This window comes from Artemia sp. Qi Xiang Cuo, chromosome 2 (assembly GCF_049724085.1).
Source record: "Artemia sp. Qi Xiang Cuo chromosome 2, ASM4972408v1, whole genome shotgun sequence".
NCBI classification, from domain to species: Eukaryota; Metazoa; Arthropoda; class Branchiopoda; order Anostraca; family Artemiidae; genus Artemia; species Artemia sp. Qi Xiang Cuo.
The window spans coordinates 55,945,339-55,963,147 of record NC_142795.1 but is presented as its reverse complement, the minus strand read 5'-3'; the positions used below and the strand labels follow the sequence as shown (position 1 = coordinate 55,963,147).

General features: G+C 34.7%; 1 protein-coding gene across 1 annotated transcript in view; it reads left to right on the top strand.

Annotated features, from left to right (window-relative positions):
- Nucleotides 1-913: 913 nt before the first annotated feature.
- LOC148955403 (NFX1-type zinc finger-containing protein 1-like) overlaps nucleotides 914-17,809 on the top strand; it is a 29,522-nt gene continuing 12,626 nt past the window's right edge. Inside the window, exons 1-5 of the mRNA XM_089102136.1 lie at nucleotides 914-1,095; nucleotides 3,356-3,630; nucleotides 5,633-5,856; nucleotides 8,770-9,038; nucleotides 10,061-10,197. Of these exons, the coding sequence (XP_088958262.1) occupies nucleotides 984-1,095; nucleotides 3,356-3,630; nucleotides 5,633-5,856; nucleotides 8,770-9,038; nucleotides 10,061-10,197 (1,017 nt within the window). The 5' untranslated portion in view covers nucleotides 914-983. The remainder of the gene's footprint in view (nucleotides 1,096-3,355; nucleotides 3,631-5,632; nucleotides 5,857-8,769; nucleotides 9,039-10,060; nucleotides 10,198-17,809) is intronic.

Sequence of the window (17,809 nt, the reverse complement as noted above, 5' to 3'; positions counted from 1 at the left end):
TTTTTATTATTAATACGATTAGCCGTTGACTAAAAAGACACTCTATTAAAATCAAAGATCCTTTATCGTGTGAATCTACTAGTAAATCTTTAAATATAATCTACCTTCTGTACGTTAAAAAATTACTACTATTTTAAAAAAAGATTGCATATAAAATAAAATCTACTTGCTAAATAAATGTCTATCAACTACTGACTGTGGAAATTCTTATGTTGGTAGAACCCACCAAAATTTAGAAAAACGTCTGCAGCAACATAAAGATGATATAACCAAGGCTTCAAGTTTTAATGGTATTCATAATTCGTTTGATTCTGCTCTAAGCAGCCATGTTTCTGATAGCCCCAGCCATGCAATACTTTTTGAAAACTCCTCCCTCATTGGCAATGACTTGGATATTAAACAAGTTGTTCGTGGGGCAATTAAGATTTGGACAAATTTCATTGTCTTGGAAATTCCCTGTTGTTTTAATTATTGTTTGTTTTTACCCCTTCCATTCGAACTGGTGGGTGAGAAAAACTAATGCTGCACAGAGACCACATCGTTCTCTAATAGGTACCCTCCACGGGGGCACTTCGACAGAGGTTTTACACAATGGGAAAGATAGGTAAAGACCTTCCAGTGTAGAGTTATAACACCAAGGTAAATGAAGATCTACAACCAAGTCTGCTCAATGGATTGTTTTTTAAGAGGATTATTCTGTGGGTTTTCATCATATATTGGATTGAAGTTTGATTTAGATACGTTCTGGATAGGACAAGAGTGCCTCAGTTTTGTATCTAATTTATGTAGTAGGATTTATTATCGTTCTACGCCTATTTTGTTATCTTTTTAATTCATCTTTGCTTCCAAATGTCATTGGCGTAAAGCCCCTTGCTTTTTTTGCGCTCATTTGTCGTGCTGTTGTTGTACTTATTTGACCGTTTTTCACTTCTGTATTAAAGGCAAAGACATGCCCAACCATCCTTTCGTGTGGTCACAAATGTATGAAAGCATGTAAAGAAAAATGTTCTTCCGCAAATTGTCAAGTACTTGTTCAAATTCAAGGAAGGCTTTCTTGTGGGCATCCAAAATACAACTTTTGCAACAAAAGAAATGGTAAGTTTTCCGGCCTGTATTTGTTGTTTTTCCTATGGGTTTTACTTTCGATGGCGTCAATTCAAAGACCTAGGGTGGGTGGAATTTATTTTTAAAAATCAACATGGGGAGCGCAAAAAAATAATGGAGGGAGAGCAAGTCCCCCTCCCCCCACTAAAGAAATATTTTCAATCAGAATCTTTATAGCACCTACATTTTTATGTCTGTAACATCAAAAATTAAGCCAAAAACTTTAAAATTATTGCATAAAAGCAATGGACGGTTAAAAGAATCAAATGTCGTTTTCATATTTGACAAACAAAAGTGCAATCTCAGTTTGGATTTCAATATGATTACAAATGAAAGATCTTAGCCGAACTGCCCAGCTATGACAAAGAACAAAGAGAGAAAACTAAATGAAGAAACAAACAAAACGAGACTACGACCAGTAAAGGAAAGATGAAAACCAAAATGACGCGGATATTTCGTCTATATAAAAACGAGGTGTCTTCAGCGCAAAAGAAACAAAGATTAAAATAAACTAAAATCACATAAAAACCACCACCAATATTAGACTACAGTTGTCGCAACAGATCCACAAACGTAATTGTCACTAATAGAGTTACATCAATCAGTTGCTTTGTTGTTTTTTTTGTTTTTTTTTTATCTTTTCTCTATGGACTGTAGTCTCATTTTTGTCTGTATCTTTATTAATTTTTGTCTCTCTGTTCTTTATTCTATCTTTGTTCTTTAAAATGATTATATCTTGAAAAATAAATGCGAAAAACCATTTTATTTACTTTGCCGCGATAAACAAACTTATAGCAATTTTCAATTTAAATGTGGACTTTGCGGACCGAGTCATAGAATTCTTCTCTTTTGATCACCTATCTGTATGCATAAAACTAAGTATTTATTAAGCTAGGTGAAACTAACTATTAATATTATTCCTTAGCTATTATTTCCTCAGTAAATTGTGAATAAGACTTCAGTACTAAGAGCCGGGACAAGGGGCTAGCCACCCCTCTTTTCTATATTTTTTCAGTTGCAGTGCGGGTCTTTAGTATTTGCAAATTGATTGCTTTATTTAATTTTTCGTCGCTTTCTTTCTGTTTTGGCAAAAAATTTGAATAGATTTAGCCCCCAACCCCTTAGAACTTAGTCTCTTAGTCCCCAACTCTTAAGGTTGAAATTACATACGTGCTTGTGAACTAGAGTAGTCTGCAATGAATTTATCCCCAGTAAGTATCAGGCTTAATCAGTAATACTATATTAATCTCAAATCATTGATGTATCATGATAAATTGTGTAGGATTAAAGGCTTCCAGGCATAAAATTGAGGGCTAAATTTGTATAAGAATTCATGTGCCTACCAGTTTTTAATTCAACCCCTTTCAAGAAATTTTTAGAAACTTTTTATGGAGTCTTTGTAAACTTTTTAGAAACTTCCAAAAGATATTATCAAGAAATAAAAGCTTCTCTTTATATCTTAGATGGTAAACATAGTTGGCCTGTATTTATCTCTTTGGCGACATACAGGTCCAATGTAGATGTTTGGGCGCTCTGTTTTGACGTAGAAAGGATAAGTTACTAATCATTAAGTATTAGCTTGAACGAAATTTAACAATAGAAAAGTACTTAGAACCCACGCCTTTATGGCATTCTTGAGTAGGTATGCTATTCATTGATTTTTTTTTTCTCAAGATCTTGAAATATCATTCCTGAACTAGGACTTTGGCAATTTGTGTATATTAAACATTATTCTCAAGAAGTATAGTGAACATAAATATTATTGTTACGTAATGTCTTAGGATTTTTCATTAGTGAAGCTTCGGCTATTGTTAATTCTCATGGGCATTATTTCCTTAATTAATTAAAAAAAATAGAAAAAAGAATCGACCTAACCTGAGTCAGATTATGGCGATTCCTAGTTTCTAAATATAAAGCTTGCTTTAAATAGTTAGTATTGATTAGCAAAAAAACATGCTTTGATAAGCGTTGTCAAAACAATAAAGGCGAAAGACTAGATCCAGTTTTATCAGAATTTGTAATTGCCACTTGTCTTTGTATTGAAGAAGTTTTTTTATGGTTTATGGTAAAACTAGTTCCAGGATTCGGTTCAAGCTGCCGCAGCGCTTAGAATTGCATGGAGATTGTGCATTGGCGTTGCCAAATAATCAAACAAGAAGAAGAAAATTTATCACTCTCCTATGCAAAAAAAGTGTTTTTATTTCAGACAATATTACTATTTGTTGATTTTTCTTATCTTTTGTGGATTAAGAAACAGCTCCGATGGAAGCAGTCCTCGAACTTTGTCAACAGCCTTGTAAGGGCCAACTTTCATGTGATCACCAATGCACTGGAAAATGTGGACAGTGTTTTCAGGGAAGGCTGCACAAACAGTGCGAAGCTGATTGTAATCGTCAACTTGTATGTGGTCATACATGCAAAGAAAAGTGTTCGGACAGATGTCCACCTTGTAAAGAAACCTGTCAGTCCAAATGTCCACATAGCAAATGCAAGGCCAGGTGTGGTGACCTTTGTTCCACTTGCGAGGTAAAAGAAAACTTTACCTTTTTGTGGTTATTTGGGTCTTCTAAGATAATGCTGCTATTAAATGAGTTTTTTTCTAGCATTCTGGGCTTAGGGGTGTGATTATCGACGAATGATTATTGTGATTATTGCACCATATTCGGTCCTAAGGATTAGCCTTTATTGAGTCTCAATAACGTTCTTAAATAATCCAACTATTAAGGTCTTTAAACTTTGGTCTTTAAACTTAAAATCAATAACTTTAAACTAGGATTAAGCAGAAATTATTTCACAAAAAGAATGACTGTCATCTGCCCTCCCCCTTAATCCCCCTGCTTTAAATACTATTGTTAAATTTGTCTTTACTGAAAACAAATATTGGGCCCAAACATCACTTTTCAATGTTTTGATCAACTTGTGCATTCAGAATAGGTTTAACTGGAAGATTATTTACTGAAGTACTTGAGGGGGGTGGAAGTGCCTCTTTTTATTAATGATTGTAAATATTACCTTAGGTTTGAACCTTGTTCATAATTGTCATGAAAATGTTCTTTTTCCAAACTCTCATATTTAGTTTCGGCTTGTTTGGTCATTTTGTAAGAAAGACCAAACACCTGTTCTTTGGTAATGCTATAGCTACAAGTTATTTTGGAGAACTGGTAGGAGTGGTCTTGGCATGGAATCTTTCAAGTGAGAATCAATATTTCAATAGTATTTGTGTTTAAAGTCATTAAAGTTGAATAGTTCGATATTTAAATTATTTATATAAGTACAAAGTGCTTTCGTGTTTGGATTATTCGTCGATGACACTAGAAAAAGATATGGCCTATTAGACATGCTGGTCTAAGTTTTTTTTTCCGATGTAATTGATAAAAATCTTAAAACCAAAAAAAAATATTAAAATTAAACAAAGCTTTTTAACGCATTTATCTCAAAATGAATTAAAATTTAAGTAAATGCTTTTTCCGCCACCCGGAAAAAGTAAAATAAAACTATAACTAAAAAATAAAGCCTGGGCGATCATGATATAAATAACCTATTGAATAATTATGATATATTACTTAAAGTAATGAAGTTATAAAGAAGCTGTTTTGACTTTTTATTGCCCTTGGGGGTAAAAGTTTAAAAAGAAAAATGTTTATATGGTTTTTCTGTTCGCCTTTGTGCATACATTTTCTCCACCAGAAGATCCCTGTCAATCTAAACCAAATATCTTGTCATTTTAAAAATTATAATAGGACCGTTATCAAGAGCAGCCTTAGATTCCTCCCCCCTGCTTGGGTCTTTTGCTAAGATAATTTATGGCTTCATAACCTGTAATTTTCTGAAACTTCCTTTTTTCTGCTGGATGTATTCTAAGCGTCAAAGATAGGAACGGAATCGGCAAAACAAAAACATTATTAGTAAACATTATAAACAGGAACCAAATTTTTAAAAGAGTTCAGTTTTAAAATTTAACTTACTCTTTTAATTCTTCTTTAAAATTCTGAAACTTAGAAATAGTTTAAGTTGTCTTATGTCTTAAGTTGTACTTAGACAACTTAAAAAAAAGACAACTTTTTTTTATAAGTTGTCTTATGATAAAATTCACCTTCTCGTCAAAAATTTAGTTCTTAAAAGAAAAGCCCCTATTTTACGCAGGGTATTTTTGCAAAACCCCGATCAAAGTAGGAAAGACAGGATTTTGTTGAAAGGAACTAAAAAAGGGGTTACCTTGGTGATCACAACTTTCAGAAAATATTGAATGGGAATCCGGGTTGCAGCGGTAGCTAGCAACCTAGTAAGAGATTGCTATCTATTGACGACTCTAATCTTATAGAAATCTCAGTTTTACATTTTAGTGAGTTGCAGAAAATACTGGTTGGTCTTTCACTGTGCATTCTTTCCCTTATCTCAATTTGTTTTTCCCTTCTACTGAATGAGTATCAGTATATATTAAGTGTTCACAGACTAGTTGCTAGTAATCATATTACTTGCTAAATAATATAATTTTTGTTTATCTTTTTATTCTTATTATTGTTACCAGGAGCAATGCACTTGGAATTGTCCTCACAAAAAATGTAGTAAAAAATGCGGAGAGTTGTGTGATCGGGACCCTTGTGATGAGCCTTGTACCAAAAGTCTTAAGTGTGGTCATCCTTGCATCGGCCTTTGTGGTGAAGAATGTCCGATTCAATGCAGAATTTGTAAGAGAACAGAAATAGTAGACGAATTCTTTTTGCTTGGAACTGAAGATGATGAAAATTCTCGGTAATTTAATTATTTCTTTTTCATTTTTTTGCTTTTTTTGCTTTTCTTTTTTATGAGTGAATAATATAAACTAAGTATATACCATACTAGAAGTCACAAAATTATAAGCAGTAACTTTAAATAATAAATATCAAGAGACTGACCAGAGATTTGTAAAGCAAATTAGACATTGTACATATGTGGTGTGGTAAAAAGAGCACATCAAAGGACACAGTGGGATCTACACTTTTTAAATCGTTGGGAAACATTTGATACTATACTTGTATTTATTATTTTTATTTCTCTGGTTTCATGTACAAAGAAGCTTTTATCATTAAAATATATCTGCTTAGCTAATCGTTAGAATGCAGTGAAGAAGTAACAGACACACCATATGAATTCAAAATCAGCGTGATACGGTGAATGGGAATTAAAAAAAAGGACCACTGCAGTTCGATGCTCAGAATCCAAAGTGTTGAATTATGGAGGGAATGGGCCTTCGTGGCCTGAGCCTCATTTCGTTTTTGCGAGTCCATCCATAATAGTAATCGAAAGTGGTATTGTTAAATGGTAGTGCCTAAGCAGTTGTGTCGCAGTTTCGCAGTTGAGTAGGATTCATGAAAATACTTAAATATCTATTGACGAATAAAAACCCTTTAAAGCATCAAGGAATGATAAAGTGAGCAGGATAAGCTTTGGATTGCGATGTTCTTAATTATGTGAGATTTATTAAATTTTTTTGTCAATAAACTCGTTGAACATTGAACAATAATATGTTTACAGGGTGAGTAAATGAACAGATACAAATATAAAAGGACAACTGCAATTAAATAATTTAATTATCTCTAATACTGAAGGAGTTCAGTAACATATTTAAACTTATTTCAAATTGCAGGGACAATGAAAACGGCCTGTAAAGCCAATTGAATTAACTTCACCAGAATTAGATTTTATAAACCGTATTTGCTTTTATCCTACAATCGTCATCACTGTCATCATTGAAACATTGGGCTAGTATAGAATGAATATTTCTAAGAAAGAAGAAAACTTACGACTCAAAGTATCTGAGAAAATGTGTTGATTGATCATAGAATAAAGGGGTACTAAGTTTAAGCAGTGGACTTCTTAGATATGACCAGGAAAGTAGTATTTCTAGTTCATTTTGGTTGTAATTTAAGTTTCTGGGTGCCGACTTGAAATGTTATAGAGCAGGGAGTAGATGCTGCCGCATAGAGCAGTCAGAGTTCGAGCAGCCAAAAATAAAGAAACCCTGCACCTCACATGGTTTTCGAAAGCTTTACTGCAAATCTGATAATAAGCTAAAAGAAAAAGGATGCTTCGCATTGGATATTTCACGAAAGGATAACTTGTCATCTTTTTTTCCTGTCTTACCCATCTCTACTCTACCCTCTGTACTCTAGTAAGTTTAATGTTGCCAGTAGTAGCGTAAGATCTTTAGGTGAAAACTATTATTAGTAGCACAGCTCCTGGTACTCTAATTTGCCTATAAGGTGTTTAGCTTCATTACCTGCCATTATTTTTGTGTGTTGGGGCTCCTTATTATCGTGATTGAGAAGGTGCTGAGAATTTTTTGTTTTGACACGAAGAACCAATATTTTCGTTCGGGCATGGGGGTTTTTTACCTATTATTCTCACATATCTTTCTCTCACTCAGGCTGTCTTCAAATGAATTTTTTTGGAGAATCTAAATGACTTGTTGTCGTTTGCCCTACGTGAGTGTTGAAGTTGCGTAGAACATGTGACATGTTCCCAATGCGAATGTTGTACTTCTTCGTGTAGCTACTCCATGAAGTGTTCAGATTAACTTGCTAGTCTGACAAAAGGTTGCCCTTAAGTTGCCCTTTAAAGCCTTGGCATTCCAAATATTTGCTTTTATGTTTGGAGCTTTTATAGTTTGTTACTTCATGTATGCTGCAAAATGCTATGTTTTCTAAGAAACTACTTTTTAGTAGCTTTACATGAATTGTTGAAATGTTTGATAATAAAATTAGAAATAACTGGGAGTATCAATGAACGGTGAAATATCGCTAAATTGTCTATATTGAGTAGAAATATTATAAAACGAAGGGAGGAAGTAAATCACTAAATTCAGTTGTTTCAGTCAAATGACCAAATACAGAGATTTTTATTAAAAACTGGACACTGGAAAGAAATAATTTGTGCCTCCGTAAGTTGGCACTTCTGAACCCCCGTACTGCGAACCTTTTCCCTGAATACCATGCACCTGATAGAAATCGTCCTCCACGAACCGTGTCCCAGCCTATCCCCACCTTATCTCCCATTCTTTGTTCTACCTTGCGGTATAATAATTCATTTATCCCTTTTTTACTGATATAATAAATAGTTGTTAATTTGTTCATAAGCCTTATCTTATCTCTAACAGATAAAAGAAAACAGCTCGTTTTTCTTTTTTTCTTCTTTTTTTGTTCCCTATCCCCTTTTTATGTTGTTTTTTAAACATTTTTTAATGTATATATTATTTAATATTTTTTTAGTTTTATCAGTTTTTATCTTTTGAACTAGTTGCCATTTTGCAGTTTTTAATATAACTGACAAAGGAATGATAGGCTATATCATTCCGTTTTTTTTTTTTTTTTTTTTTTTTTTTTTTTTTTTTTTTTTTTTTTTTGCCAATTTTTCAGTTGTGCTTTTGTTATGATTTTCTTGTTTATTTGTTTTTTCATGGACTTCGAAATTCGAATTTGGCCCTTCGGGGCTTGTGATAGTAATTTCTCGAAATAAATATCTATCTATCTAAATCAAAAGTCAGATAGGTTCCGTTTTACTCTGATGAGCTCATAATGGAAACTGGTTTATTTATTTACAAAGCTAATGGAAAAAAAGAAACAACATCAAGAGGAAAACAATTCAAGCTAGAACTTTTGACGATTTATTTTTACTTCCTTGTTTTAGGTTTATTTTTCTGCCCGATTGTAAGCATGCAATTGAGGTTGATGGCATGGATTACTGGATGAACAAAGCAAGCAAGGAGGAGATTGGGCTTAGGGCTTGTCCAAGATGCAAAACACCGATCACTTCGATCAGTGGGAGATACGGTAATGTCACAAGACAAGTATACAGAGACGTGGAGAAGGTGAAGAAGCTCTACTATGCAGAAAGGAATTTTGTTAATGATGTTAACAACATTAATGAACGTATAAGCCAACTGAAAGTTGGAAAGGGTAAGTTTTCCGTAGGGTTTCAAATTACTATTCTAGTGAAAATCCGCATGGCGTAAACTATGGCAGCTGGGATTTTAAAAAGAGAAAATATTGACAGAAATGTGTCTCGCTATGGTTCCATTGTTTGGCTACCACCAAGCTATTTTTATTTCTCAAATAGGTGTGTTTGTTCAAAGCCGTTTTTTTGCATTGTTTAACTGATAAATGGGTTTTTCATTGAGACATTTAGTTAAAGAATTTGTAGATGGAAGGTTTGGAACTTTTTGGAATGGTTTTCAGGGAAATTTTCCGAGACTTTATTCCATTATTTCTTTACAGTTTTTATTTAGATGTTTTTGCATTAAAACAATTTTTATTAAGACGTAATTCAATTGAAAGCAGGTGAGTTTTCTTATTTTTTCTTTCTTGAATATGACAAAATATCCAATAATGATTTAGAGATATCATGAATGTTTACTTTAGTGTTCCAGTACTTATTTGAGGTTTCAGATCTTTTTCTAAGAAATATGTTTATTTTTTAAATTTGACTTGCTCTTTCGCTAACCTCAAACAAGTAAATGTCCGAAAATTTTCTATGAGAATACACAAATAGAAAGTTAATTCGTCCATTGGTGGTTACTTTTGTTTAAAAAGAAAAAGAAAACTATTTTCACAAAATTTGTCATTAGGTTTTCCTAATTAATAACAGATATTAGATAAATCATCAGCAGATTTTTTTTATGTCATCTATCGCAAGGGATAAGTTACCTGGCTCCATTGTAGCCCAAACACCTCGAAAGAATAGGTACGCTTAGTGAAAATCAAACGGCTTTCAGCTTATATTGTGCATTAGGGGATTTTTAAATGTACTTTTCCTTGTGTGACAACTTTCGGCTGAGTTTGACTTTATTATTTTTTCTTAGAATTCCCTCTTCCCTTTATGAACAGTAGTCCCTCTCCAAACGAAAATACCGAGTTCATAACTTTACAGATGTTTCTGTTGAATTGTTAAGATTATAATTATTATATTTTTAAATCTATAGGTTGTGAAGGGTTATCCCAATTAGTAGACGAACTGAAAAGGCGAATTAATGGAGCTATTGCCAAGGCTAATAGAATGAGAAAACAGAAAGCCCCTATTATTGTCACCATGGACAAAGACCAACTTGAACTAACAAAGGTATTTCCTTATATTTCTCTCTCGTGTGAAAAAAAAATGTGAAAGTGATATATTGGCTCAGATGGACTGTTGGATGTTACAGTAAAAAAAAAAAAAAATGCAATAAATGTATCCAATTTTTATATATATTTTTCTTACGTTTATACGAGTCGGAAAAAAAATTCGGGGTGGGGGGGGGTCAAACCCTGTTACCCCCCATCCCCGTGGATACGGCCTTAAGTCAATGATTATGCTATTAATACATTGATATCCTAGCCCATTAAACTTTGACTTTCCTGAAACTCTCGATTTATCTGCAAATCTGATTTTTGGTTTAGGCGAAAAAAAATCGTGAATTTTATGTGGGAATGAGAAGAGCAAAAATGTGCTAGAAACATTTAATTCAATAGTCCGGTATTAGTCAGAGGTAAACGAGAAACTAACAGCTTCTAATGTTTTTATTTCAAATGAATAGTTTTCCTAACCATATGAATCTCCTTTACAAAGAAAGTAATATGAATTTTGCGCTTTCAAATTGTTTTAAAATTATTATTTTTTTAGAGAGAGAGAAAAACAACAAAATAATTAAACAAAATACAAGAAAATAAATACCTAACGTTATGGAAAAATAATTATGTATTTTGCCAAATGATCTTGAGAATATTGTGTGAAGTATCGTGCCACATGGTCGGCAAACCTTTAGCTTTGGATTTGTCGTGTATATATTGGTCATACTAATAATTGTATGAATTATTTGCAATAACGACTTTGCGATGTTTCTTGAGTTAATTAATACACAAGAGCATATTTGAGTCTGAAAATCAAATGGGATGATGAATCTACTGGTAGCCGATAAAGATCGCCTATTTTGATCTTTATATGAAAATAATGTTGTTAGAATGCTTAAAAATTTGTTACATTGACCGTCAAAATTCGAAAATGCATCAGAAAAGAACTTTCATCTGAATTTGTTAGATTTGAAACATCCCCGTGTAAGATGTTCTCGCCAAAATTTCCTGCGGAAATTCCTCCCCACACCAAATTCTTCCCATGGAAAATTCCCCCCCCCCAAAAAAAAAAAATCCGTCTATATTTCCCAATAACAAATACGAGATGTGAACAATGGGCCAATTGCATAACGTACAACCCTTACCCATGGACCGTGGGGGGTCTTGTCATACCCAGAGGCATAGTTGTTGGATCTTTCAACTATGATGAATCAAATGGCTGTCTTTTAAAGTTTTTATCGGTCGACTTTAAGGAAAAGAGGGGTGTGCAAGGGTAGCTAGTTTCCCTCCAATCTCTTTGGTCGTTTAAAAAGGCACTAGAACTTTTAATTTCCGTTCCAGTGAGCGTTCCAGTTCCGTTCTTTTTGATCTTTTAGGACCATTTGTTCGATGATATCACCCCTCAGTAAAACTAAAAAAAATTGATAAATTAAACGAAAACTTACCAAGTTTGAAGTTTGATTGTAATTCTACTCCAAAAAAGGAGCGCCAGCTTAGCTGAGAGTTCGACTGAGATAGACGCATGCAATCCCCTCGATTAACCAAAAACAACACCAGTATTTTAAAGTCATTGTAACATTCTGTGGTTAAGCTCGTGATGAAACGCTGAGAGTTCAATAGGAAGGGAAATTGGGAGGGCAGTTGAACTCTCAGCTACGCCGGCGCTCCTTTTTTGGAGTAGAATTACAATCAAACTTCAAACTTGGTAAGTTTTCTTTTAATTTATCAATTCTACTCCAAAACGAGCGCCTTAGCTACGCTTCGAGTTAAACTGAGATTTATGAGCTAAACCAGCGCGAATAATCAATAATAGCCCTCGTAAAAAGAGGGTGCTAAACAGAAATTAATTTATAGTAAGATATTTCAAATATAACAAAATAAAATGAGTAACTTCAAAAAACAAATAACTGTTGTCCACTCTCAATTGGTTTATCGTAGAACCTTGCTAACGTTTTCGCATTTGTTCAGCCTACATATCTTACAATTTGATCCACACCCACTACTCTTGCTTTAAGGTGGGACGTTGAGCCAGATCTTGTGCTATGAGCACCATTCTGAAATCTATGAGCGCAACACTGAGATCTATTCCTGCGAGAAATAACACTTCTTTGATTCTTCTGGAAAAGGGTGACTTGGACGCAGCAGTATGAGGCTTATGGTATGTAAGAAAAAATGCCTCGTCTCTATTCCAGATATGATGTCATTCTAATATAACTAGCTAGATGTGTCAGCAGACTCAGGGAAGACTCTTCAAAAGGCCGATGTTAACGATTGATTTGTGGTTGCACGTTTCGTTGTTTTTAACAGCACATGGATTTGAAAAGTAAAAAACTTCCATCGGCATTGTCTATCATATTGTTAATTGACGAATTGGCCAAAAAACTAAACTCTTTCACAAGCCGATAAAATCAATAAAACCGCTAATTTTGGTGATTGTGTCTGGTTGAAGAATTTCGACATACGAAGCCGGTAATGTAAAGAGATCGAATATGCGTTTTACATCCGAGATACTAGAAAGCTTAGGAAGACCAGACCTTCTATTAAAGACACCGCTCATGAATTTCTTGTGATTTGATTACTGCCCAACTGAAGACTTGGTAAAATTGCCGATAAAGTACTGCTTGCAGTATTAATAGCGCTATATCCAACACCTGAGTGAAAAGGTTCTGTAAAAAAGGTCAAGGTCTCCAGTAGAGTTGCTTCCAGGGGCTGGATCCCGTTTCTTCCACAAAAGTCGATCCCTTTTTAATGTGAAGCCCGTTCTTAGTCGAATCCTGCCATCCATTCATGATGATATCGAATATAGAAGGAGAATTTCCTTGGTGGAAAAAAACTTTGCCAGAGACGACACAAGCCACTAGACGCAACGCTTTGAACAATGGATGGTGCAAGGTCAGTTTTTTGAGGGAGAGACAAAGTAAAAATATCGCCTGGTCGAAGTTTGGGAATTAATACTAAAAGCCTTAATAGTAAGAGATAATGGACTTGTGTGGTCCAGTTTCAAAAGATTAAAATATTAGTTGCTTGATGCGTTTCTACCTTCTGAAGGTTCTTCAGAAGTAAGCCAAAGATGCATAAAAGAAATGAGGCTTCCAACTCATTGCAAGTTCATCTACAAAAGAATTTTCCAGATATACTCTCCAAGAAACAAATGGTTTAATCTGAAAATTATAACTTGTTGACCACAAATCAATGTCTATCCACTGAGATATCACAGAGTTTAAATTTCAAATATTCCAGAATCCAATTCCCATTCCTTTCATTATCAAATTTTCGTGATCCTTTATCAGCGATATTAAGCCCCTCCAGGCAAATATAATGCAGATATCCAACCTTTTCCCAGCAATACTAGCTGTCAGACCTTATTTCCAAAATAATTACTAAACTCAGATTTTGATCCCTTTATTATTGGATGCCACTATGGTTGCATTTTGTGAACGCAGCCGAACAAGCATGCCTTTGCTATCCTGGGCAAACTTTTTAATCCCAGATAAATAGCATTTATTTCTAAGGCATTGATGTTAAATCACTTTTCTTCTGAGGACCCTTTATCCGTGGCTGTGTTCATGGAATATTCTTCAACAAGTACCTAGCCTAGTTTCCATGCATCACTACACAAATGTGTGTCAACTGATTTAGGCTGAATTGTTTTAGAAGAATGAGTGGCAATATCCAATCACCGCTGCAGTTCCGAACTTACATCGGATGTTAAGGTGAGCTTGGCCCCAAAATCACCCCGTGGGTGTTTTAGTACACGAACTTTCCACAAATCTGCTTTCTGGTAAAGTAACGACCCTAATTTCTGCGATAGTTTGGACAGGGGGCCTTGTTCTGCCAGCGGCAATAACAGTAGGCCCCCTTGCACATTTTTTGGTCTTCCAATCAGATTCACCACGGATTTGCTTTGGACAATGTTTTGGCAACATCCTTGCCAAAACAAAACTTTGTCACTTTGGCTTCATGAGCGCGTAAAGCTAATGCTACCGTGGGATCTGAACTCACTTGAATTTCAACGCATGATGTCTTTTTATACTGAGATCATAATTGATGGGGCCAAGCATGTGAACTGTATCTGTTAGGTTTTTGACGACCTTTTCTTTAATATCACGATTTCCAAGCTGCGGAATCACATTTGCTATCTCTAAAATACAAAAAGTTGAGTGGACAATAGTCCGCTGCACGTGAAGGGCGTTAGCATTCCTCTGTTTAGCCTGTGATGAAAAAGTAACCCAAATTTCTCTATCCGCCTTGGGAACAACAATTTCATCGGTATTCTTAGGCCTAGGGTGGCGCTCAAATAAATCCTTAAGCTTCCCTATTTCCAGAGCCTCAGAAAAAGCTATGTTTACAATTTTGTCAAGTTTTTTATTGATCTTGGAACCCTACTTCGTACCAGAAAGTTCTTCAGAAACCTTGTTAAATATACCGTCATTTGACGTGCTTTCTTTTAATCTTTTGCCTTTGTGCTTTTCTGGAGAAGCCTTTCGCTTTCTGTCATTTCTTCGGTCATGGATTTTCATGGTGCACGCCGAGCCAGCTCTGGTGGTTCTAAAACCTATTTTTGGGCTCCGAGAGCTAGATCTTACGTTCCTAGAACTAATTTCAGGGCTCCGAGGGCCATATCGAGCACGAGCTCGAAACTTGGGGCTCCGAGAGCCAAGATTCGCTCTTTGATCAGTATCCACTGCTGGAAAGATTGAAACAAGAACGCCTGGAATTTCGGCCAATTCTCTAATCGTAGTCAATTCTCGACTAATAAACCTTGAAACCAAATCTTAGACTTTTTCAATTTTTCTTTCCGACAAGAAAATACGCATTGATCGTGAATCTAACAGAAATCCCGGAAATTCTATTTATTGGCTTGAAATACAAACTGACTTTTCCGGGTGAATCACAAACCCCAACTCTGGCAGTAATTTCACTGTTTGGTAAACACTGTATTGACATTCTAAAAGTAACCTTCCCAGAATGAGTTAGTCATTCATGTTAACAACTGATAAATAACCTCTTCGTCAAAGTAGGGAGAACTGAGAAGCGGGTTTAAAGAGTTTCGTAAGAACCCTAGGGCTGTTGTTAACCCATTTAGCAAAAATGTGTAAGCACTAAGCACAGCAACAAACTATTTAAGAACAAAACCATATCTGATCATGAAAAATAACAGTGCATGAAGAATATAAATCGACAAGGTCTACAGAGGCCAGGTAACAATTTTTGTCATTAATTAAACAGTAGATTGTACACTTTCCATTTTAAAATGGTCGTATTAAACGCTTTTTTTAATTTAGCAAAAATCAAGAAGAACCATTTTCCTTCGGGATCGTAAAAACAGGAGAAATACAAAGTATTTCCTTTGTTCTGAACTCGGCGCTTTAACAATAAGACCTTTATGCAATCAAGAATACATTTCCTTTCTTATAACCTGTAGTTCTTTAAAAGTAAAACTTGTGTTCTTTGTTTTTAAAAACTTTCAATGGTGTTAACTCACATTCAGTCTTATAGCCTGAAACTACAATATTCCAATACCTGGTTATTGACTGCCATTTTAAGACAAAACTACCAATTCTCCCCGTTTTAAAGTTATCAACCAAACATTGTAACTGGCTATTAATTAAGGGCAGTGCATGTTAAATAATACATACCAACTATTGCGATCCCCTTTACTGAAAATTCTGGGGTTTGGGCTTCTCTTGACGGTTCTGGCCCTGAGTGAGCGCTATATATTGCCTTCTACATTTCTCACGATCATAATCTCCATCCACTATGTTGTCCAATAATCTGATCACTATTGTATTACAACTACTCATTATTTAGTTTGGTGTCAATCCAAGCGAAAGCAAACGTCAACTGGTGCTGTTTTGGTCAATCGAGGTGATTGAACGCGTCTATCTCAGTTTAACTCGAAGCGTAGCTAAGGCGCTCCTTTTGGAGTAGAAATAATAATAAATGCACATCCGTAATCATTCTTGATACTCCTGCAATAACACTCATGCTTGACACTCCTACAGTAAGATTCTCTAATATGCTGAATCTGATGGCACGATTTTCATTAAGACTTCTTGTCTTTTTGGCGGTGTTTACCACCTTTTTTTTCAAATAACGAAAATTTTTCAAGACTCCTAGCTTTTGACAAAAAATTAAACTTAATAAATTTTATGTATTTGGAATCAGCATAAAAAGTCAATTTTTTTCATTTTATTAAATTCTTATCAAATTTCCTTTTTTTTAGTGTTTCGGTTACTATTGGGCCGAGACTCTCCTTACCTACGGTTCGCTACCACGAATTGTTTGATAAGAGAAGTCAATAATTCGATATGACATTTTCAACTACAGAATTTTGGTATTAGTTTTTATGAAATTTTTTTTACTGATTTCACTCCCTCCTTCGGCTCTTAGACACTCTAGATCATATCAAACTCTTTCGTTAGTTCTGAAAGGTTTAGATTTCCAATAAGATACCAATTGCTGTTAATTTTCAACAAATATAAGCTGAAAAATGGAATTCCAATTGAGTCACCTCGGCAATTTAAGCGGAAGTTAAGAAAGGAATATTAAAAATTGTTTTTCGACTTCCGACGATGGAAAATTGGGATGTTTTTTTTACCCATATTGAAATGGCTTCCCCTGTCCCGCTTGCTCAGAATTTCTTTAATGTTTCTTTATTTACTACGGGCTGTTTCTTCTTGAGCTAGGTTTTTTTTCCTTGTTATTATTATTATGACGAGAAGAATGTGTTCTTGTCAGTATACCCAGCTTCACGAGCTCTGCTCTTGATCAGGTCTTGTTGTACAATGTTTAATAAATAAAGCAGTTGAAACAGTATACTTAACTTCTGAGTTCGCGCTTTCTGATGAAATATTGTACTGATGAAATATTGTACTGATGAAATGTATGTATTCTCTGGTAGTTGAGAATAATGTGGAGCTGAGCTTGAATATGTTACAGGTTTTTTTTGTGCTTTCCTTTTTGATAACGAAACTTCTTCTTTTATAACACTTCTAAATGTTTCCACTTCATATAGACGGTATTCAAATAGACGGTGCTACTACATTTTCAACAAAATTTTCGGTTTTTATTCGTCCAATCCTATGCTCCTAGAAAGAATCTTAGTTAAATTTGTTGAGTTTGAACTACCAAGCTACGAATTTGTGAATATATTATTTTTCTTGTTCTCAATGGGAGAGTTTCATCCCAGATATTAGTTGAGGGCTTGGTATATATCCAGTGTATAGATTCGGTAAACATATAAGAGCTCCCGTTCGTGTATTACTACACAAACCTTCGGCCGAATATACAGTAGATGGCATATATATTATTGCCTTCCTTTAGTGGGACTAAAACCGAAAGTGTTTTACCATTCATGATAGCAAGTAATATCTTTTCGACACTGAGGTAAAAAAAAAATTGAGAAGGGCAGTAATCATAGGTAGCGCGCTAGCGCTGCCTATGTAAAGAACGATGTGGGCAAAATGTGTTTTGTTTTTTTTTTTTTTTTTTCATATCCGGGCACTTCGTATCGAAGGAGTTGTCGTAGAAGCTTCGGAAAGGGTTCATTCGATTGGAAATTGGAGTGGCTAGTGCCCTTTTTGATAGTCGAAAGTTTTTTGTGGCAAACTTGCCCCCCCCCC